At 37.9% G+C, this 24,551-nt stretch overlaps 1 protein-coding gene across 2 annotated transcripts in view; it reads right to left on the bottom strand.

Moving 5' to 3' along the window:
* The window catches only part of LOC126236113 (uncharacterized), a 29,790-nt gene extending 10,268 nt beyond the window's left edge, over positions 1–19,522 (bottom strand). For both annotated transcript variants that reach the window (XM_049945182.1, XM_049945181.1), the window contains exon 1: positions 18,970–19,522. In XM_049945182.1, coding sequence (XP_049801139.1) covers positions 18,970–19,428 — 459 coding nt within the window. In that variant the 5' untranslated portion in view covers positions 19,429–19,522. The remainder of the gene's footprint in view (positions 1–18,969) is intronic.
* Between the last annotated feature and the right edge of the window lie 5,029 nt (positions 19,523–24,551).

Raw genomic sequence — 24,551 nt, 5'->3', positions numbered from 1 at the left:
ATCATTTGTCAGGAAATTGTCAAAATATGTGAATACATTACAGTAAAGTGTAACTGCTAATATTTACAGAATTAATACACTTTCAGAATGAAGTACAGTTATGCACTTTTAATAAGCTTAATACAAAAAAATACCTAATCTTGATTGTTGTGACCAAGTACTGTCAAAACTCGAATCTAAGAGACATTTTTACTTAAGCTGGTTCAACAGTCACTGCTAAGACATTCATCTATAGAATAGAAGGAGTTGCCTATCAAAAATTCTTTCAAACTCTGTTTAAACTGTGCTTTATTTGAAACCAAGTTTTTAACGGCTGCTGGTGATTTATTGAACATGTGTGTTCCTGAATACAGGACCCCTTTTTGGACCAAGGTGAGTGATTTTATGTATTTAAGTAGAGTATTCTTATTCCTAGTATTGATACTATGTGTTGGGATATTGGTTGGAAACAGATACATATTATTTGCAGCAAATTTCATTAAGAATAAATACACTGAGAAGCAGTGGTTGGAATTCCCAGTTCATTGAACAGGATCCTACATGATGTTCTTGAATTTACACTGCAAATGATTCTTATTACACACTTTTGCTTGGTTTGATGCGTTACCCAGAATATGATCACATATGACATAATAGAATGAAAGTAAACAAAGTATGGAAGTTTTATATATATCCTACATCTGATATTATTCACACTGCAATACAGACTTTATCACGCGCTTCACAAATTCTGTGTTATGCCCTTCCCAACTGAATTTATTATTGAGTTATAGTGCCAGAAAGTTAATGCTGTCAACCTCTTCCCTCTACATGTCTTCACATATTATCCACATGCTGGAAGGAAATCTCTTACAGGTTCTGAACTGCATATAGTGGGTCTTTCCAAAGTTTAATGACAATGAATTAGCTTTTAACCATTTCTTAATGTCAATGAAAATTTGATTAGCAGCCATTTCCAAATCTGTATCTCACTTGCTACTTGCTGTAATGTTTGTGTAATCTTCAAACAAAACATACTTAGCATCTAGCAACGTCCATCTATCCATCTATAAAAGAATCCCTAATGAATCTATCAATATGGAGTGCATTAAGGAAAGACATTAGCAAGTATTCCACTAATAGTTCTCTATATTATTATGGACCAAGAAAAAAAGCCTCAAAATAGCATTTTCTATCAGAGAATCAAATGAATAATATTACTAAAACACTGCTATTGAAAAAGGCAAGTAAAACACAATTCACAGGCCTATGTAGTGCATATTGTACAGTTGAAGATTGCTTAGAGAACTCATATTACAGGTTAATACGCAAAAGTGACAACTACAACATACCATCACATAACAATACCCATTCACAATGTAATACTTTTTGAAAAAAAATCACACAACAAGATCTATCATGCAAGATACTATAATGTTAACTCATTTTCCTGAATTTAATGTTTAATGCATAAGGGATGGATTCTGACCCAATTTTACAAATGGCTATTGTACAACTGACACCAAATGAATGAGGCAATGAAGCTGTTAAAACACTTATCTCAATATTTGGGAGGACAGACAACTGGGGATATACTAAGAACTGGATAAACCTCTTCATCTTTGACCAACAGTGTCACATTTTAATCATAGATATTCATTTCTTAATTTGCAAGCATAGATAATAAATCAGTTATCTTCTATGGCGAAGTGTCATCACCATAAATAGAAATTAATGAATCTGTTGGAGGGAGGGGAAAAGTCACATTACAAATTTACAGAGCCATTTGGATGAATATTCTAGGAGGCGGAGTTTACCAGACACATATTACCTGTTTAAATATTTTCTTAAACATGTTGGTCACACGTGTCCACCAACACTGGTTAGTTAAATTCATGCTGAGGAAGTGGGTGGGGGGTAAATGATAATTATGGAACAGGTTGGGTTTTGGTGGTGACGATTTACAGTGTTGGTTTGGGTTTTTTGGGGTTATTTAATCTTTTTTCCTTTTCTTGTGTTGAGTAGAGTTTGTTAAGTCCCATAGTGCTCAGAGCCATTTGAACCATTTGAGTAGAGTTTCATCTGCAGTTTTGTTTTTCGTTACTTTCTTTTCATTTTGTTTATACATTTTGTGGGTGTATGTCCTTGTACATATGTGTTTATCTATTTCTATATAGTGTATGTGGGTATATAACTTTTATTGGTGTCTGTCAAGGCCAGCCTTGGTTTTCTTTGGTTGTGTGGTGAGTTTAGAGTCTTATTTTTATTTTGTCTCCTTTCATTTATTTCACGTTCGTTTCATATTGTTCTCTGTTTCGTGTTTGGGTTTGTTTATGTTTACTGATTAAATAATACTAGTATTTCATGAATGCTGCTATCAGGGGTGCTCTTTCCTCTGCAATTCATTTGTGTCCTGCAGTATGTAGGCCATTTGAAGAATAGGATACTAGTACTTGTGAAAGCTAAAAAAACGACATCCATAACACTGGCACCCAGTACCTCAGTCGAACTACGAATGTTGCATCCTGTTCTTTAGTTGACCTGTATAGATCAACTGAAATATAGGATACAAATTTTATGAAGGTCACTTTTTTTTTGCCTTCTCTAATACTAGTATCCTATTCTTCAGTTGATACGAATACTAGTGAAGTGAAAAAATCAAGACATTTAAAATCTGTATCCTGTACTTTAGCTGACCTTTACTGAACAACTGAAGTACAGGATACAATCTATACATGTCAACTGAGGTACTCCACACCAATGTTACGTATGTCGCTTTTTTTTGCTTTTGCCAGCATTAGTACCCTGTTCTTCACTTGTCCTATAGAGGTCAACTGAATCTGTTAAAGGGAGGGGAATATGCCACTTTTCAAATTTACAAAGACATTTGGGTGAATATTCTAGGAGGCGAACTTTGCCGGATACATATTGTTTGCTTAAGTGTTTTCTCAAATGTGTTGGGCACATGTATCTACCAAAATTTGTTAGCTAAACTCGTGCTGAGTAATGTTACATATAAATGTATGTATGTATTTATATAATAGAGGGAAACATTCCACGTGGGAAAAATATATCTAAAAACAAAGATGATGTAACTTACCAAACGAAAGTGCTGGCATGTTGATAGACACATAAACAAACACAAACATACACACAAAATTCAACGGTTGCTTCATCAGGAAAGAGGGAAGGAGAGGGAAAGACGAAAGGATGTGGGCTTTAAGGGAGAGGGTAAGGAGTCATTCCAATCCCGGGAGCGGAAAGACTTACCTTAGGGGGAAAAAAGGACAGGTATACACTCGCGCGCACACACACACACATATCCATCCGCACGTACACAGACACAAGCAGACATTTGTGTCCTGCAGTATGTAGGTCATTTGAAGAATAGAATGTCTGCATGTGTGTGTGTGTGTGTGTGTGTGTGTGTGTGTGTGTGTGTGTGTGTGTGTGTGTGCCCGCGCGCAAGTGTATACCTGTCCTTTTTCCCCCTAAGTTAAGTCTTTCTGCTCCCAGGATTGGAATGACTCCTTACCCTCTCCCTTAAAACCCACATCCTTACGTCTTTCCCTCTCCTTCCCTCTTTCCTGATGAACCTACCGTTGAATTTTGTGTGTCTATCAACATGCCAGCGCTTTCGTTTGGTAAGTTACATCAGCTTTGTTTTTATATATATGTATGTATTTATGTATGTATGATCTATATAGGTCATCTGTAAATTACGTTTGAAATCTGGATGGTTGTGATGCGTGTATACGATCTGTTTTCCCGGTACTACATTCCTTTGCTCTCAACACTCATCTATGCTTTTAAATCTTTTCCATATATCATCTGTCATAACTTGTGACATCATTGATCAAAGGTGATGGGTTGTATCCCATTCTTCAGTATTCCCAAGATTTCCCTCCCTGTCCATCCTGATTTAGATTTTCCTAAAGCCTTTCAGGCAAATGCTTGGATGGTTCTTTTAGCCAGCCCAAGGCAGATCATTTGCGCTATCATCATAAAAACATCTTAATACATTCTAGGCCTACATGTGTGTATATTTGAGCTATTTATTTTCATTTTATTATAATGACAAATCCTATATAATTGTGAGATGATCTCTGGATGAATAAATAAGTAAAATAAATATGGATGAGACTGATTCAGAGATCTCATTATCAGATGTACCAGCATTTGATTCAGTTTTATTAACAACAGTTGATTCTCTAATAAGAAACACTACAGCAGTCCATGTTTCCTTCAGAATACACAAAAATGCCATTATGATTATTAAACCCTACATTGAATAAATGATAATGTGACATCTGCAAGTACATATTCCTCTGTGTTAAAAGAAAATAATGTAGAACAGCTAGAACTGACAAGCAGAGTAAGTGATCATGATAATTCTGAAGTAGGCCCAAACATATTAAAAACAGCTTGCAACACAAAATTCCTTTGTGTAAATATAAAGTCCTTAAAAAATAAACTTCCGGAACTCCAATACTGTCTGGAAGAGGTAAATTGTAGTATGCTTATGATAAATGAACATGGTTATCATGTAAGGAATTACAGTTAGAGTACAAAATGGCTATGAATTATTTGCAAGTTACTGCAGGACAAATATGAAACATGGTGCTGTCTCTCTCTAAATTAATGGAACACTAAAACTAAATTATTAAATTATAGATGTAAGTGTACTTTGTATAGAATCTAGCTTTGAAGTTGCTGGAATACTATTACCAAGGCTGGAAATTATAAGAGTGTCTGCATATCATCCTCCCAATCGCAATGAAGAATCATTTATACAAAGTCTTCAGAAACAGTCTTGCTTCAAGTACAAAAATTGCAGAGTTTTAATATTTGGTGACATTTATACAGATATTAGTTTTAGAAGTAGAACTGTAAGCAACTACTCAATACATTAAGGTCACTAAATTTTTACTATATAAATGACAAGCCCATCTGTAATTTTCACGTGAGTAGATAACAGTTTAATATAATCAAACGACATATTTCTGACCATGAAGGGCTATGGCTTAGAATTCCTCTGGATCATAAAACAGATATATGTCAGGAAAGAATAATCAGGCCCATAAATGAACAGAAGCTAAACAAACTAAAATCTATATTAACATTAATAGAATGGAATGAACTACTTATACATGATACGGATGCTAATAAGTCAACGAAAAGATTTTTAGAAGTGGTAACTGAAATCTTTGAAAAAATATTCCCTAGATATCATAAGAAATATTACAAGCATAACCCGCATTCTAATCCAGGAAGTTTAAAACACTGATAAACATCACAACTAAATACAGCAACTTAAGAATCTTGATGCTCCTGTATTATGAACACACAGTAAAGCAGGTGGCATAATCCGTATCACTTCAGGCAAGGGGGGGGGGGGGGGGGTTTATCTTTGTAGTCTCGGATGTTATTGAATTTAGAATACATTAAAATTCAGGAGTAAGTAAGAAACACACTGTTTTTTGTTTTCTCCAAAAAAAATTCCTGCCTGGTGATACAGGCCTCCAAAGATGACACTGCGAACACCATTTTCAAGATGAGAATTCTGGAAAAAATTTTGAAATGCTGTACCTCTATAACAGTTCTATATATTTTGTTACAGTTTATTTTTATTTGAAAGATAATTGCTTTATGATTACAATGGTATCCTCCATCTGGACATATCTGCCGAAGTTCTTTTACTGTCACCTTTTGAATTTTTTTATAATTTACAGATTTTTTTCCCAAAAATGTCAATCAAGAAAAGTCAGATTTTTTCTGTTTATTAGTACCATGTAGTACTATATTCTCTGTAAAGGAGAGCTTCCACTTTTAAGTTGGACAGGTTTTATTTTAAACTATATTTTTTTTTAACTTTCAAAGGTAATTGATGTGTTCATTGAAGTTGTTTCTTACTAATTTCTTTGTTACAATGTTTATTTCTATTGTCTTTGTTGCAGTTATTTCTTATCACTTTTTTGTTGCAGTTATTTCTTATCACTTTCATTGTTGCAGATATTTCTTACACTTTGTAGTAGTTTCTTGTCAGTTTCTTTGTCGTGGTAGTTCATAGCAGGTTTCTGTATTGTAGTTGTTCGATGCTAATTTGTTTACTGAAGACGCTTCTAAGAAATCTGAGACCATCCAGTGAGTTCTGTGTTTTTGTGAGGAATTTGCCAGTTGACAACTGCAGTGTGTTTTGTGAAAAGGACTGTTTAAAATTTCTTCTGACTGTAGCCAACGAGAGTGAAGTGTGCATATCCATAAAAGAATGATATATAAGACAAACTAAAAAACAGACTTTGTTCAGGTTGGGAATAAGTGTTCTCATTTGAAGACTGTTTCAAACTGAAGATGTTTCCTGCGATGACTTTTTGTGTTCTAAATGTTTTGGCAGAATAAACCAGATGGCAGTTACAAGAGTCGGGAGGGCATGAAAGGGAAGCAGTGGTTGGGAAGGGAGTGAGACAGGGTTGTAGCCTCTCCCCGATGTTATTCAATCTGTATATTGAGCAAGCAGTGAAGGAAACAAAAGAAAAATTCAGAGTAGGTGTTAAAATCCATGGAGAAGAAATAAAAACTTCGAGGTTCGCCGATGACATTGTAATTGTGTCAGAGACAGCAAAGGACTTGGAAGAGCAGCTGAACGGAATGGACAGTGTCTTGAAAGGAGGATATAAGATGAACATCAACAAAAGCAAAACGAGGATAATGGAATGTAGTCGAATTAAATCGGGTGATGCTGCGGGAATTAGATTAGGAAATGAGACACTTAAAGTAGTAACGGAGTATTGCTATTTGGGGAGCAAAATAACTGATGATGGTCGAAGTAGAGAGGATATAAAATGTAGACTGGCAATGGCAAGGAAAGCATTTCTGAAGAAGAGAAATTTGTTAACATCGAGTATAGATTTAAGTGTCAGGAAGTCATTTCTGAAAGTATTTGTATGGAGCGTAGCCATGTATGGAAGTGAAACATGGACGATAACTAGTTTGAACAAGAAGAGAATAGAAGCTTTCGAAATGTGGTGCTACAGAAGAATGCTGAAGATTAGATGGATAGATCATATAACTAATGAGGAGGTATTGAATAGGATTGGGGAGAAGAGAAGTTTGTGGCACAACTTGACTAGAAGAAGGGATCGGTTGGTAGGACATGTTCTGAGGCATCAAGGGATCACCAATTTAGTATTGGAGGGCAGCATGGAGGGTAAAAATCGTAGAGGGAGGCCAAGAGATGAATACACTAAACAGATTCAGAAGGATGTAGGTTGCAGTAGGTACTGGGAGATGAAGAAGCTTGCACAGGATAGAGTAGCATGGAGAGCTGCATCAAACCAGTCTCAGGACTGAAGACCACCACAACAACAACAACAACAACAACAACAATGATAATATCTGAACAAGGTGAAGCCTCCCAGGTGCAGATGATGTAGATTTTTCATCAATAGAGGAAGAATTATATACCCTGAAACAGTCAACTACAGAGGTCAGTGTTAGTCCTGTTAAGAAACTGTGGTCAACGAAGTCGAGTCATAAGCTCTATGCGTCAAGAAAGTGCAGAGAAATTACTAAAGCTATGGATGAATACACTACAGCAAAACTGACCACTCTCTTCAAAGTAGAAATTCCATTTTCAGAAGAAAATGAACCAAAGCATTCTTGCACCTCTTGCCAGGAATTTTTCACAAATATCAATTCAGCTGTTGAATATTGTGCATCATACAGTGTAAAGGTGCAGGTTTTAATTATTATTCCAGAAACATTTTCAAAGAAAACAATTTTGAACCACCTTCCATCAGTATCAAAGTACATGGTAGACAAATCGAGAAATGTGAGGTGTGAAAAGACCAGATCCCTATTATGGTCATCCTGTAGAAGCAGCTCAAGTTCAAATAGCGCAGTCATTTTATCTGGAAAATAAATGGGACTGTTCTCGCCAGAGTGCCAACAAAAAAGACACTATAACTGTAACAGCTGAAGGTCAAAAAGTTGTGAAAGTGAAGAGGTACACAACTCGCAGTATTAAAGAAACTCTTGCAGTTTATAAGAGCAACTATACAACTTCACACATTGGATGAGCACCCCCCACCTAGAGATGTCTGTTTATGTGTGTACTGCACAAATTTTGGACTTTGTGTGGCAACTTTGAAGAACTTACTGGAGCACTTGACATATGACACCTTGGTCGGGCATATGATGCCATTTAGTAGTCTGTAACATAAACCGAGAGAATTGTTTGTTTGAAGAATGTGGTGACTGCCCTGGAAATGGAGGACTGTCTTTACAGACACTTGGCCTGGAAGACGTAGCAGATAACTCTGCAGAAATTACATATGCAACAGCATAAATTACATATGCAACATGGGAGGAAAATAAACTAATTAAGAAAACTGTTGCCTTTGACAGTTTCAGTGATGAACTTGATAAATGGTCATTGAAAGCAGTAACACACCAGCATCTGAAGAAATTGCAACAACAACACACTACAGAAGTGAAAGGGTGTGTACAGGCTGAAGAACTATGTTTGGTGTTTCACTGTGATTTTGCTGAGAACTGGTCTGTAATTCTCCCACAAGAAGTACAAGGGTATCATTGGAGTAACGACCAGGTTTCAATTTTTACAGGAGTGACATATTTTCAAAACAAGACCACAAGTGTTGCAGTAATAAGTGATGACACAGGACACGACTCAGCACGTGCTTTGTTAGCAATGCGCAAAATTCTTCAACTACAAACAGGGGCAGAGAAGGTCACCATTATCTCTGATGGTGCTCCTCGTCGTCCAGTGGGCAGTCTACTGAGATCCTCTCCTGGGAATGCAGAATCTGCAGTAGAAGTAAGTTGATAGTGGAGCAGGAGCGTAAGATCTGTGCCCTTCAGGTGCAGTTACAATGTGCAAAGGAGGAACTAGATAGGTTGAGGGGCGTGAAAGGTGGTGGGGAATGGGAACTGGCAGTTGGCAAGAAGGCAGATAGGAGGAGGAGGTATACTTTGCATATATGCAATAGATTTCACCAACTGTCAGAGTTGAGTGGAGAGGAGCCTCTTGTAGCTGTAGATGTAGGGAACATGCAGCAGTCCTCAGCAGTTAGGAGTCCTAGGTCAGTTGCAAAGACTAACAGAAACAAGAAGGTTCTGCTGCTAGGTAGTTCGCACGGTAGATGTGTGGGACAGTAGTTGCAGAAAGTGTTGGGGAGTGAGTACCAGGTCACCAGCATTATGAAGCCTACTGCAGGGTTGGCTCAGGTAACTGACAGCATAGGGGAGTTATGTAGGAATTTTACGAAGGAAGTAGTGATAGTGGGTTGAGCAGGGACGGGGAACATGATGTAGGTGGTGACCTGGTAAAGATTGCTACTCAAACTGGTGGTACTAATGTGCATTTCGTACAATTGTTTCAGCATCATGATTGGCCTCATCTTAATGCAGCTGTTAGGCACGTTAACATGGGACTGGAGAGGGCACTGATAGCGGAGGGCATAGGTCACACTTCAGTGGTGTAAGTTGGGTCTACGAGTAGATCGGGTTTCACTCGGCATAGAATGCACCTCAATAGATATTCGAAGGGGAGGCTGGCAAAGCTTATAGGTGGCAATGTAGTGGGTGGTGGTGGGATCATTCATGGAAAAATTCCTGTAGTAGTAGGTGTTAGACTGCACCTTTTTTAGACTAAAGTTAGCTGATAGGTATACTTGCTAATAGGAAGTCCCTCTAACAGAGTGCTCACCTTCGGAGGATATCATGTTTCCAAGTAGAGAAGGAATTAGCATATTTCATCAAAATATAAGAGGTATTAGAAATAAAGTTAGTGAACTGCTTATAGATGTTCAATTTGAAATTATTTGTATGTCAAAGCACCACTTACAATAATTTGACGATTCAGAGGCTTCCTTCATGAGGATACAGATTAGCTGACTGTTTTTGAAGTTCCTTGCGGGGCGGGGGAGTCGCTATGTAAGTAAAAAACAGTATTCCCTTTGAGTCCATAGACGTATCACGACTCTGCACTGAACAGATAGTTCAATGTTGTGCAGGGGCAGTTGAATTTAGTGAAAGTAAACTTCTAATTGTTGTTGTTTGTAGGTCCCCTAACTCTGACTTGAGAGCATTTCTGCTCATGATAGAGAGGATTCCTGATCCACTTTGTAGGAAGTGCCAGAAATATAAATTTTGTATATGATGGTGCAAGAAAAAGGGTGTTGGTAGATCTAAATTCATATGATCTGATGCAGACTGTGCTTTTTCCAACTATGGTGCAGGGAAACAGTAGCACAACCATAGACAATATTTTTATTCATTCTTCATTACTAGATGGGCATTCTGTTAGTAAAAGGGTGAATGGCCTTTTAGACCACGATGCACAAATTTTAACACTAAAAGGCTTTTATACTCGAACAAATGTAACATGCAACTACAAACTATGTAGGAAAGTTAATCCAACAGCAATAGAGAGTTTTTTTATACCTTGTCAAGGAACAAGAGTGGCAGGATGTTTACAGTGCTGATAACATAGACGACAAATATAATGTTTTGCTTATGTTTTGCTTAACACATTTCTCATGCTCTTTGAGAGTTGCTTTCCATTAGAACGTTCTCAACGAAGTACAAGCAGTAATAGGTAGCCCTAGTGGCTGGACAGTGGGATTAGGATATCATGTAGAACAAAGCAGGAATTATATCAAATGTTACAAGTAGTCTCAATCAAGCTACAGTATCCCATTACAATCATTATTGTGAGGTGCTTAAAAATGTTATTAGTAAGGAAAGAGCGTGTGGTATGCAAATAGAATAGCTAATTCACAGGATAAAATTAAAACCATATCATCAGCTGTGAAGGAATTGTCTGGTCAGCAGCACAAGGTCAACGATATAAAATCAGTTTGTAGTAAAAATATTTCTGTTACTGATAAGTCAGATATATGTACAGTATTCAACAATCACAATCATTTTCTAAGCATTGCTGGTGAATTAAATAAAAACTTAGTTTCTACAAAGAATCATATAACTCTCATGGAAAATGCCTTTCCAAGACTGATGTCTGAAATACTCCTCTGTGATACTGACAAGGGGGAGATTGAGGCAATAATTAAATCACTAAAGACTAAGGGCTCTCATGGATATGATGGAGTACCTAGCAAAATATTAAAGTACTGTGTTGCACATGTTAGCTCTGTACTTAGCCATACTTGTAATTTTTCCTTTAGGAATGGTGAGTTTCCTGAACGATTAAAGTACTCAGTAGTGAAGTCGCTTTATAAAAAGGGAGAAAGGGATAATGTAAACAATTTTAGACCTATTTATATTCCATCAATGTTTGCTAAAGTTATTGACAGCACTGTGTATGTAAGGATAATTTATCATTTTATATCACGATTTGCTATCCAATGTAAAGTTCGGCTTTGGAAGTCATTTAACAACTGAAAATGCTATATTCTCTTTTCTCTGTGAGGTACTGGATGGGTTAAACAAAAGGTTTTGAATGCTTGGCATGTTTTTTAATTTAACTAAGGCATTTGATTGTGTTGATCACAAAATATTGCCCCCGAAGTTGGACCATTACGGAATACAGGGAGTAGCTCACAATTTGTTCACCTCTTCATTCAGCATTCAGCAACAGACAGCAAAGGGTCATTATTCACAATATTGAGAATGGTTGTGATGTGGGGTATGAGTGGAGTACAGTCAAGTGGGAGGTGCCCCAGGTATCAGTGTTGGGGCCACTCCTGTTCCTTATTTATATAAATGATATGCCCTCTAGTACTACGGGTAACTCTAAAATATTTCTGTTTGCTGGTAGTAAAGGATGTTGTGAGCAACATTGGCTCTGTTTCAAGTAATGCAGTTCATGACCTAAGTTCATGGCCTGTAGAAAATAAACTAACACTAAATCACAGTAAGACTCAGTTTTTACAGTTTCTAACACAGAATTCAGCAAAAACAGAAGTTTTAATTTCACAGAATGGGCATATGATTACTGAAACTGAACAGTTCAAATTTCTAAGTGTTCAGATGGACAGTAAACTGTCGTGGAAAGCCCACATTTGGGATCTTGTTCAAAGAGTTAATGCTGCTGTTTTTACTATTCGAACAGTATCTGAAGTGAGTGATCGTTCGACACAAAAATTAGTCTACTTTGCTTATGTCGTATGGTATTATATTGTGGGGTAACTCTTCCCATTCTAAAAGGATATTTTTGGTTCAGAAACGGTCAGTTCGGGCAATAAGTGGTGTAAGTTCATGAACCTCCTGCTGACCCCTGTTCACGAGTCTGGGTATTTTGACACACAAACAAACACAAACAAGAAGGATTGAGATGCAAGGCTGGAAGTCAGAAATTCCTTAATCCTACTCCCAACATCACCACTGCTGAAGCGCAGGCTATCCGTGATCTGAAGGCTGACCGATCCATCGTCATTCTTCCGGCGGACAAGGGTTCCACGACCGTGGTATTTGATCGTCGGGAGTGTGTGGCTGAGGGACTGCGTCAGCTTTCAGACAACACCACATACAAAGTTTGCCAAGGTAACCACATTCCCGATGTCCAGGCGGAGCTTCAAGGAATCCTCAGAACCTTAGGCCCCCTGCAAAACCTTTCACCTGATTCCATCAACCTCCTGACCCCACCGACACCCCGCACCCCTACCTTCTACCTTCTTCCTAAAATCCACAAACCCAATCATCCCGGCCGCCCCATTGTAGCTGGTTACCAAGCCCCCACAGAACGTATCTCTGCCTACGTAGATCAACACCTTCAACCCATTACATGCAGTCTCCCATCCTTCATCAAAGACATCAACCACTTTCTCGAACGCCTGGAATCCTTACCCAATCTGTTACCCCCGGAAACCATCCTTGTAACCATTGATGCCAGTTCGTTATACACAAATATTCCGCACGTCCAGGGCCTCGCTGCGATGGAGCATTTCCTTTCACGCCGATCACCTGCCACCCTACCCAAAACCTCTTTCCTCATCACCTTAGCCAGCTTCATCCTGACCCACAACTTCTTCACTTTTGAAGGCCAGACATACCAACAACTAAAGGGAACAGCCATGGGTACCAGGATGGCCCCCTCGTACGCCAACCTATTCATGGGTCGCTTAGAGGAAGACTTCTTGGTTACCCAGGCCTGCCAACCCAGAGTTTGGTACAGATTTATTGATGACATCTTCATGATCTGGACTCACAGTGAAGAAGAACTCCAGAATTTCCTCTCCAACCTCAACTCCTTTGGTTCCATCAGATTCACCTGGTCCTACTCCAAATCCCATGCCACTTTCCTTAACGTTGACCTCCACCTGCCCAATGGCCAGCTTCACACGTCCGTCCACATCAAAAACACCAACAAGCAACAGTACCTCCATTATGACAGCTGCCACCCATTCCACATCAAACGGTCCCTTCCCTACAGCCTAGGTCTTCGTGGCAAACGAATCTGCTCCAGTCCGGAATCCCTGAACCATTACACCCACAACCTGACAACAGCTTTCGCATCTCGCAACTACCCTCCCAACCTGGTACAGAAGCAAATAACCAGAGCCACCTCCTCATCCCCTCGAACCCAGAATCCCCCACAGAAGAACCACAAAAGTGCCCCACTTGTGACAGGATACTTTCCGGGACTGGACCAGACTCTGAATGTGGCTCTCCAGCAGGGATACGACTTCCTCAAATCCTGCCCTGAAATGAGATCCATCCTTCATTAAATCCTCCCCACTACACCAAGAGTGTCTTTCCGCCGTTCACCTAACCTTCGTAACCTTTTAGTTCATCGCTATGAAATCCCCAAACCACCTTCCCTACCCTCTGGCTCCTATCCTTGTAACCGCCCCCAGTGTAAAACCTGTCCCATGCACCCTCCCACCACCACCTACTCCAGTCCTGTAACCCGGAAGGTGTACACGATCAAAGGCAGAGCCACATGTGAAAGCACCCACGTGATTTACCAACTGACCTGCCTACACTGTGATGCATTCTATGTGGGAATGACCAGCAACAAACTGTCCATTCGCATGAATGGACAAAGGCAGACAGTGTTTGTTGGTAATGAGGATCACCCTGTGGCTAAACATGCCTTGGTGCACGGTCAGCACATCTTGGCACAGTGTTACACCGTCCGGGTTATCTGGATACTTCCCACCAACACCAACCTATCCGAACTCCGGAGATGGGAACTTGCTCTTCAATATATCCTCTCTTCCCGTTACCCACCAGGCCTCAATCTCCGCTAATTTCAAGTTGCCGCCACTCATACCTCACCTGTCATTCAACATCATCTTTGCCTCTTCACTTCTGCCTCAACTGACATCTCTGCCGAAACTCTTGGTCTTCAAATATGTCTGCTTGTGAGATGTCTGCTTGTGTCTGTATATGTGTGGATGGATATGTGTGTGTGTGCGCGAGTGTATACCCGTCCTTTTTTCCCCCTGAGGTAAGTCTTTCCGCTCCCGGGATTGGAATGACTCCTTACCCTCTCCCCTAAAACCCACATCCTTCCGTCTTTCCCTCTCCTTCCCTCTTTCCTGATGAGGCAACAGTTTGTTGCGATAGCTTGAATTTTGTGTGTGTGTTTGTGTGTCTATCAACCTGCCAGGGCTTTCGTTCGGTGTGACTTACCAAATGAAAGCGCTGGCACGTCGATAGACACACAATGTCTATCGACGTGCCAGCGCTTTCATTTGGTAAGTCACATCATCTTTGTTTTTATATATATATATATATATATATATATATATATATATATATATATATATATTTCTAACTGTCATTTCTTGTTAACAATATTAGCTTATTCCCAAGAATAAGCAGCTTTCACTCGGTTAATATACAGCAAAAATCAAACCTGCATTTGGATCGGACATCCTTAACTCATGTGCAGAAAGGTGTGCAGTATACTGCTGCATCCATAATAAGCTACCACAAGAATTCAAAATCTCAGCAAAATTTCACGCACTTTCACATAGAAACTGAAGAGTTTCCTCATGGTTCACTCCTTCTATTTTGTTGAAGACTTCCTTGAAAAATTAAGCTGATTCTTATGTTATATGGTTGATTGTGTTTACTTAAATTTATGGCTTGACTCTTTTTGGGTTCATAAACATTTTATTTTATGTTATTGCTTTTATGTTGTAATTCCATGTACTGACGCATTCCATGACCTTGGAGATTTGCTCCTCAATTTGGTCCTAAAGAACTTGACGTGCAAATAAAATAAAATAAACATCTACAGTCAAGACAGCATTATACAAGAGTCAGCTCTATGCAAGGCCAGTGATGGATATGTTCTTAACTTTTTAAATAACGTAAACCAGCATGGAAAAGCATCAAAGCTGAAATAAATTGACAAAAGATAGATTACAGTAGCCCAGTTCGTCCTGGTACACCAAATAAATTCTTTGCAGAGTCTAAAGTAGACACCAACATTAAGGTTGACGTGAGCAAGACTGATTTTACTGCAACCATTACCCAATAAAGCATCTGAATGTTTTAAATGGAGTCATGTAACTTGCCGACATGTCAGTGAAGCAATAACTAAATTCAGTAATTCCTGAACTGAAGACCATATGGCTTTTCTAATTTTTCATAATCAAGCTAGTCGATAAGTTAGGTAGCACAGCAATTACCAACACATTTCACTAATCTGAATTATTTATAAAATAACAGCACTGTACACACCATCAGATGAACCAATATTTTGAATATAATAACCTAATCTGCCCTGCACAGTATGGCTTTCAATCCACCTACTCTACACCGAAAGCAATTGACAGGACCATAACAAAAGTATAAGACTGCTGTGTCAATGCGTTGAGGGATGCTACTGGATTTAACAAAAACCTCTGACACATTGCTCCACACTATTCTAATAAGAAGGCAATAGTGCTATGCAATAGGGTAGAAAGCCCTCCTGCAGTTATACCTAAGCAACAGAGGAGTTCATTTAGTGTGTGTGAGAACAACAAAAAATCAATATCCTTTACCCATTAAAAAAGGAGTGCCGCAGGACTCCGTTTTTGGCTCTTTTCTGTTATCTATATAAATAAATGGTCTGCCTTACATAACTGCCCTGTGATGCTCTACTACATGCAGATGACACCACATTAATTGCTCAGATGAGTTACAATTGGAAGTAGCAATGACAATAAACACCTGTACCTCCCAATTTCAAGTTAACGCATTGCACATAAACAGTAGCAGAACATACAACATTGTATTTAATCTGAATGCCCCCCAAGAAAGAAAATAAATCAGTGAAACTTTCTGGATTCCATACTGATCAACTTCTAAGCTGGGTTACATAAACAGATAGCTTATGCTCCAGACTTGCACATGCGAGTTAAATGCTGTATAAGCTGAGAGGCTGTATAAGTGGAACTCTGCTGTTGCAGGCATACTTTGCTTTTTTCAGTTCCCACCTGACATGTGGAATTTTGCTATGGGGACACTCACCTGGATCTGAAATTGTCTTTAAATGGCAAGAAAGGCCATCACGCATTGTGGGAGTTATACTACGAGAGTCATGTACATCTATATCTACATGATTACTCTGCTATTCACAATAAAGTGCCTGGCAGAGGATTCAAAGAACCATCTTCAAGCTGTCTCTCTACTGTTCCACTCTTGAACGGCGCATAGGAAAAACGAGTACTATGTGCAAACCCTGACTTCTCTTATTTTATCGTGATGATCATTTCTCCCTATGTACATGGGTGCCAACAGAATGTTTTCGCAATCGGAGGAGAAAACTGGTGATTGGAATTTCATGAAAAGATCCCGTCGCAACTAAAAACACCTTTGTTTTAATGATTGCCACTCCAATTCACTTATCATGTCTGTGGCACTATCTCCTGTATTTTGCGATAATACAAAACAAGCTGCCCTTCTTTGTACTTTTTCGATTTCATCCGTCAGTCCCACCTGATGCGGATCCCACACTGCACAGCAATACTCCAGAATAGGGCGCACAAGCGTGATGTAAGCAGTCTCTTTAGTAGACCTGTTGCACCTTCTAAGTGTTCTGCCAATGAATCGCAGTCTTTGGTTTGCTCTACCCACAACATTATCTATGTGATCGTTCCAATTTAGGTTATTTGTAATTGTAATCTCTAAGTATTTAACATAGTTGAATTCACAGTTTTCAGATTTGCGTGACTTACTGCGTAATCGAAATTTAGTGGATTTCTTTTAGTACTCATGTGAATAACTTCACACTTTTCTTTATTCAGGGTCAACAGCCACTTTTCACACCATGCAGATATCTTACCTAAATCATTTTGCAATTTGTTTTGATCATCTGACAACTTTACAAGATGGTAAATGACAGCACCATCTGCAAACTATCTCAGACAGCTACCAAGATTGTCTCCTATATCATTAATGTAGATCAGGAACAATAGAGGGCCTATAACACTTCCTTGGGGAATGCCAGATATTACTTCTGTTTTACCTGATGCCTTTCCGTCTATTACACATTACTTCAAGGAAATGAATATTATGACATTACCTAGTTTATAAATTTATAGTTACCTAGTATACACCAAAGAAGACATAAATACTCTTGACCTTAAGATGTCAATAAACCATTATAAAACTAGGCACAGACATGCAACTGACAAGCAATATGCCAGATTAGGAGAGGTCTACAAGAGCTATAAATACCTTGGTCTAAAACATTTTAACAAACTACCTAAAAATGCACATTCAGTGCTCTTGAATATATTTAACAGTGTAATAACGGAGTGGATAAAAAGTAAGCGTTCTATACAGCGAAGGAATTTCAAGAATGTACAATAGATGACAAGATACAATACAGTTTTGAGATGGGAGTACACAAAACTATAAACCATAATATTTTATGAAGCTAACAGTGTGATATATTGATTTACTTTGTCATATTTTATAAGGCAATACAGATGAAAACTTTGTGATTATTATAATTATTTACAAATTATTTAGCTATAAAAAGACATTAATGTGATATGCTGATTCATTGTGGCATACTGTATTAGGTTTGAAAGAAATTGATCAGTTTGTATAACAATTTACATTCCTAACGAAGTTACCCAAGTAAAAGCTTGCTTCAGACATAATTAGGGAAGCGACGAAGATTGAGTTTAACGTCCCATCAACATTGATTTCATCAGAGATGGAGCACAGAATCTGCCAAGGAGGTGGAAAGAAATCAGCCATGCCTTTCAAAGGAACCATCCTGGAACTTGCCTGGACCGATTTAGGGAAATCATGGGAAACCTACATCTGGATGGCCAGAAGTTGGTTTAAACCATCACCTTCCTGAATGAGAACCCAGCAGAATTAGGTAAGGATCCTTGTAAAATCACTGTATTTTGAAACTCTAAGTGTATATGAATTTTATACGACAACACTGATTGCATGTAAACACGTTGAAAGTGGAATAAATGTTCTATTTTACAAGCTAGACAGTCACACAAATTTTTATCTAAAAGTGTATCATGCATCTATATGATAGACATAATAATGTATATTTTTTTTTTAAATGTAGGCCTAATGTGATGTTCGTAGTATGAGGAAAAATTGTGACTACAGGACCGACCATTACAATACAACAAAATGAAACTCGGATGTTATCTCAATCAAAACATGTTTGTGTCAGAAAGGTTCATAATAACCAATATAGAAATAAAATTGTTTAACAAATTACTACAAAGCATAAAATGTATACTACCTAAATAACAGTGTATTTGAATTATGGATAGGGAAAATGCATACTACCTAATCAATGAGTGAAAGTGAATGTTTGCAAACATGAACATTCTTCCTTCTTATCACTAGTTTACGTTGAATGTGCGACTACATCTAGTACATCGTACTGCATATAATCAAATGGGCAGCTGGAACGATTGGCAAGAAAGAGGTGACTTTTAAGGCTGATTAAAAATTAATTACATTTAGTAATGTAAGCCATGATTGTTTGAATGTATGCGATTTCTGTAAAGTTATTACTTATCTTACCGTTTCTTCCGCTACTTGACATTTTACAGGTGGTAAATCCTTGGTGCTTTTGATCGTCGACTTTGGTACTGTTTGAGCTGTTTTACGGATTTCATTTGCCAAGCATAAGGTTGTGTACAATTCTGGGACAGCATATTTATGCGGAGGTTCGCCTAGGTCACTAGTTTTACTGCTTGTTGTTGAATACAAACTATGGACATCGACACATTGGGATAGTCCCTTATGTCGGCTGACTGATACTGGTTGCTCGACATTTCTAACTAACGATTTTTTCGCCTGAGATTTCTTGGGCGTTTTTTTAATTGCTCCAGTTCTTGAGCTACAGCTATGCCGTGATACGGAGTTTGCTCTAACGGGTATCCGAGATGGAACTGACACTTGTTGTGTATTAAGTTTTATGTCATCTTTGAAAGTCACACGCTTCTCACTTTTTGCGCCAAGTTCCTTATTTGATGCCATAACTACAACAACAATGTCATTTACAAAAACGTTACTTGCTGTACTAGGATTTCAAACACACGGACGCAAAAGAACAACAAGAACTCATCTTCCACTGTTCCCGCGAAAACAAAATACAAACAGTAAACAACCGCAGTGAATAATTATGGAGATGAAAATTTGTCGATCAAAACCTTCGAGCTTCGACCATAAAATCTATGGTCGAAGATCAGAACGCAGTACACAACTACTATACAACACGAGGCAGAGGCAGTGAAATAGCTACGTATAATGCCTCGTCTATACAACTGGTATTTAATTGAACCTGAATGCCTAAATTATTCTACAAATATTGTTTTGCAACATACTTACCGACAGAGATGGAGGTAAAAAAGTTTTACGTCCGTAGTAACAGAAGACACTTTAGTTCAATAGCCAAGAAAAGTTAGCAAGAAAATAATGTTTCGGAAATAGCCCCGTCAACAAAAATAGTTTAAAAACTGGCTCTATGCACTATGGGACTTAACATCTGAGCCCATCTGTCCCCCTAGACGTAGAACTTCTTAAACCTAACTAACTTTAGGACATCACACACATCCATGCCCGAGGCAGGATTCGAAAGTGCGACCGCAGCAGCCGTGTGGTTCTGGACTGATGCGCCTAGAACCGCTCGGCCACATCAGCCGGCTCCCTGTCAACAAATTTATACAGGGTGAGGCAGTGAAACGGCACGATTTCGATAGTGGTTGTCGGGCGCGGAGGGGGGTTGCGAGAGTGGGGGAAGTGACCTTGGGCGTATAGAGTGGTGGAAGTTTCAGTAGCCATGGAGCGTTGGTCGAGTGTGCAACGTGCATATGCCGTAAAGGCATATTACAAAAACGCGGATAGTGTGGTTGGTGCTCAACGCGCCTTTCGTCGTGAATTCAACCTGCCGCCACGGGCTCCCGTGCCATCAAGGAAAGCCATTCTCCTTTGGGTTAAAACCTTTGAAGCTACTGCTCAAGTGCAAAGTCTTCCAGGAAAATCCACCAAGAACAAAAGAAGACCTGAAGGAGCGAATTCGACAGGAAATTAACATTCCAGTACAGATGCTACGAAACGTCATGGGACAATTTCATCTCAGGCTTAGACAATGTGTGCAAAACCAAGGACGACACCTCACTGACACCATATTTAATAAATGATTGTTTTTAAGTTAAATCTTTAATTTCCACTCTTGTACTTGAGATCCATGTTCAACTATTATGATTTTACTTGTAAATAAATCTTTGGTGGTTTTACAAAATCGTGCCGTTTCACTGCCTCACCCTGTACTAAGACTGTTTGTCGGTGAACACGCTAAGCTCCAAAACTAGTAGCACAAAAGTAAAACATAAACTTCCATTGCATGTTAAATCATTCATTGGAGATACGACTAAATTTAAAAGACAGCTGAAACTTTATCTTTCGAATAGTTCTTTCGGGATATTCCATATAAATTGGGCAGAGTTATAAGTTTTATAACTTAAAAATTCGGTACTTTTTATATATTGTTTGATATGACTGAACTTTTTACTGTATGGCAACAATGTTTGTTGCTCATTATTGCTTTCTCTCCATAATTTCTAGCCATTTTTATACTGTCTTATGGTTTTCATGCAATGGCGCAGTGTGAGTTATTGGAGATTTTGGGCCACGATTTCAACTAATTGGCGGGTAAGAATTATCATATCGTTATTTGTATTACTGTTATATACCTTCTTGTATTGCGTAAACGGTATAAAACTGAAGTAGGTAAATTCCAGGTTAGGATAAATAACATAATACAACAGCATGAACTTTCATGTAACACTAGTCACTTTCATGTAATTAAGTTTTTATATTAAGAGGAATGTTAGAGCTAACTTCATTTTATTCAGTTATTTACTTGTTTGTGTAACGTGAGTCACGTTATCTGAGTCACAGTTATATTTTTTAAGGTTACAGGAACAGGATGCTCATAACAGCAGCGGAAAGATAAGAAATGACAGGAAAAGTTAAAGAGTGAAGAAAAATTGAAGAGGAGGCATCTGGAAGAAGCTAGAAAAAGTCAACAGAAGCATAAACTAAAGTTTCTACATTTGTGTGCACATAAGCAATGACTTATTTGAAGAAAGAAGAGCTGAAACTAGGGAGAGAGTTAGAAAACATAGTGTCTCTGTATACGTCACATAGTGCTCTAGGCAAAGCCAAGGCTCGAGCTGATCGTTTCTTGCCATCTTCGCCATGATGTAAAGTCGTAGTTGTTCGTGAGCTATTCAGTGACTTGTGTGGAAATTCATCCATTGGAAAGTCTGAAAGACCCAGTCATGGCAGTAGTTACAATATAGAGAAGAGACCTTAGTTCTGAAACTAGAGACTTTGTAACTTGTTTCATCTGTCTTGACGTCAGTTGCCAGTCGCTAGGCAGGGAGGACACAAAAGTGATTAGAGAAAATAATGAGAAAAATACAGTTCACATTCATCACTTAATCATGTCCATCATGGAAACATATGAGGCATTCAAACAGAAAGACCCTGAAGTTCAAATTGTGAAATCTAAGTTTGCAAAAGTACGGCCACCACATGTTCAATTATGCAGCAAACTACCTCATAACATATGTTAGTGTAAATCACGAAAATTTCATAAATGGTGTCAGCAGCCTTCATAGCAAACATGATATAACAGTCCAGTTTACAGCAACAGATTTACATCATCCATCAAATGCCAGCCACCCAGTGAGCTTTGCTGACGGAATGAATGTAAATTGTCAAAATTGTAAAAGTTTCAAAGAAGCCTATATAAAATTGACAAGCTGGAAGTTGTGAATTTATCATGGTATATTTGGAAGATGGAAGAAAACGACTCTAAAATTATTAAAGTGAAAGAAGAAGGCTCTACGGCTGACAGCAAAATACAAAATTTCCACAATTCCTCAGTTTCTTGCCCACTGCTGTACAAAGAGAGTTCAGTCTGCATCGTATTATCAGTAAAAGTAAACTGTTCTCAGCCAAGATTATAAGGAGCTTACATTGCTGCATATTCATTTTGCTGAATTAACATTTCTGTTTATCTAGACTAGGTGCAAGGTGTGTATTGAACACAAGCACAAGTTAGTATTTTCACTGTTCCATTCAGGCTCTCATCATACAGCTGTTGTTTCAGACAGCTTAACCCATTCCAAGGTTACTGTGATTGCATACATTATCAAGGTACTGTCAATTATACCAAAAAATTTGAAGGTAGTTTCAATCTGGTCCGATGGACCTGCCTCACAATTTAAAAACAAAAATATTACTGCCCTTGCGTCTCAACTTCAGTCGTCCCTCAATATGGAAATCTAATGGAACTTTTTTGCTGCATCCCATGTTAAAGGAGCTGTAGATGGAATTGGTGCACTTGTGGAAAGGCAGTAAAAAATTTGTAGAAGTTGATGCATTAACTTTTGCTCACGCAGCTGCAAGTACCACAACTATACAGGTTTTTCATATGTCCACTCATGAAATTCAAGTAATCAGTATGAACCTTAATCTGGCTCAAACATTTTTGTCAGCATCATCAGTACCAAACATAAAAAAGCAGTCACTGCTTTCACTACAAGAAAGGAGTAGGCCTATTACAAACATATCTGCTGTCTCCAAAGAATTTCCCTGATGCAGCTCATCATATTGAAGGAACTAGGCCTATAGAAAATGTGAAAATTGGAGATTGATACAAAGTAGAATATGATTGTTAAGTCTATGTGGAGAAGTACATACAATTTTTGGAAATTCTTATCTAATCAGTGCAGTGGAGCATGCTGGTCACTATTGGAAATGGCTTGTGAAATGTGATGGAAATTCTGTTCACACAGGAGAAAATTATTAAAAATATTAATCCACCTGATATTGTCGATGCAAAGCGATATTTTCCGTCCTCTGACTTCTCACTAAGATTACAGTTTATTTTCCCTGATGTCATGTTCATGTAATTTTTACAGTGTTTAAAAAGTGAAATGGTGATCTTAAGATTATCTTATTGGTAAATAACATCATGTTTTCAATACTCTGCTCACAGGAAAAAGTATTTCTGACAATAAGTAGCAAGTAACATGAGTCGCGTAACATTGAGTCATGCGCTTTTTTCAATATACTTTAATATTTTACATGGTATAAATATTTTTAGAAATCTGTAACTATGTCACTTGAATGCCAACCTAATTTGCATTTTCTTTGATGAAAACTTGATCCACACTCCTAATAGTTTGCGGACACTTATAACGTAAAATTCACATTAGCAATAGGATGTGCCAAATTTGTAACATGAGCACAATATAAATTACATTCTTGTTCTTAAATTTTAATGCTCTTCCTTGCTTAAATACTAATTCCAGATCTTTACAAAAGAAAATATAGGTTTATAGATTGATAAAAGGCCATCATAATAAAACTGATTTGAGAATGTAACATCAGTCACCATGGAATCTCCCTTTCTATTCTTTACAGGAATTTTTTTACAGTGTGTAACAATTAGTACAATGTGTTTAATTTTAAGCATTCCTCTGAGAACTGACCATGTAACACTGGCATATCAATTGATGACAGAATGCTTTTTATATTTATTACAATGTAAGACATAATTTGTTTGTGCAACCATTGTTACCACTATAATTTGTGTTGTCTAATCACTTGAATCTTATGTATCTTTATATATGATTTAGTTTGTAAACCTATGACCATTTAGATATGGTTATTACTGTAATAATCTGACACAATGTACATCCTAGCGATACACTTGCATCAAGGATCAATGGAACACAAAAATAAATAAATAAGTAAATAAAATGAATTTTTATGGGGTTTTCGCAGGTAACTTGAGCATAGTTTGAGGCACCATGTAGGTTTTAGTTTTTCACAAAGATATCGTGATACAAAGCTTTACTATAACTTCCTTTTTTTTTTTTTTTTTTTTTTTTTTTTTAAACACGTGAATTTCCAGAACTATGAGACTGATTTTATTGGGTTTTCACTGGTACTTCAGTGTAGCTAGGGAAAACCATATAGTATATATTTAATCAAAATTGAATCACAAAAAGAATTATAAAACGTATGTATTCATGTTTGTTCCACATCTCCCCTGAAACCACTGAACGGATTTCAACAAAGCA

Source organism: Schistocerca nitens, chromosome 2, assembly GCF_023898315.1.
Source record: "Schistocerca nitens isolate TAMUIC-IGC-003100 chromosome 2, iqSchNite1.1, whole genome shotgun sequence".
Lineage (NCBI taxonomy): Eukaryota > Metazoa > Arthropoda > Insecta > Orthoptera > Acrididae > Schistocerca > Schistocerca nitens.
The sequence above is the reverse complement of the archived record's forward strand: the minus strand, read 5'-3'. Positions and strand labels throughout refer to the sequence as shown.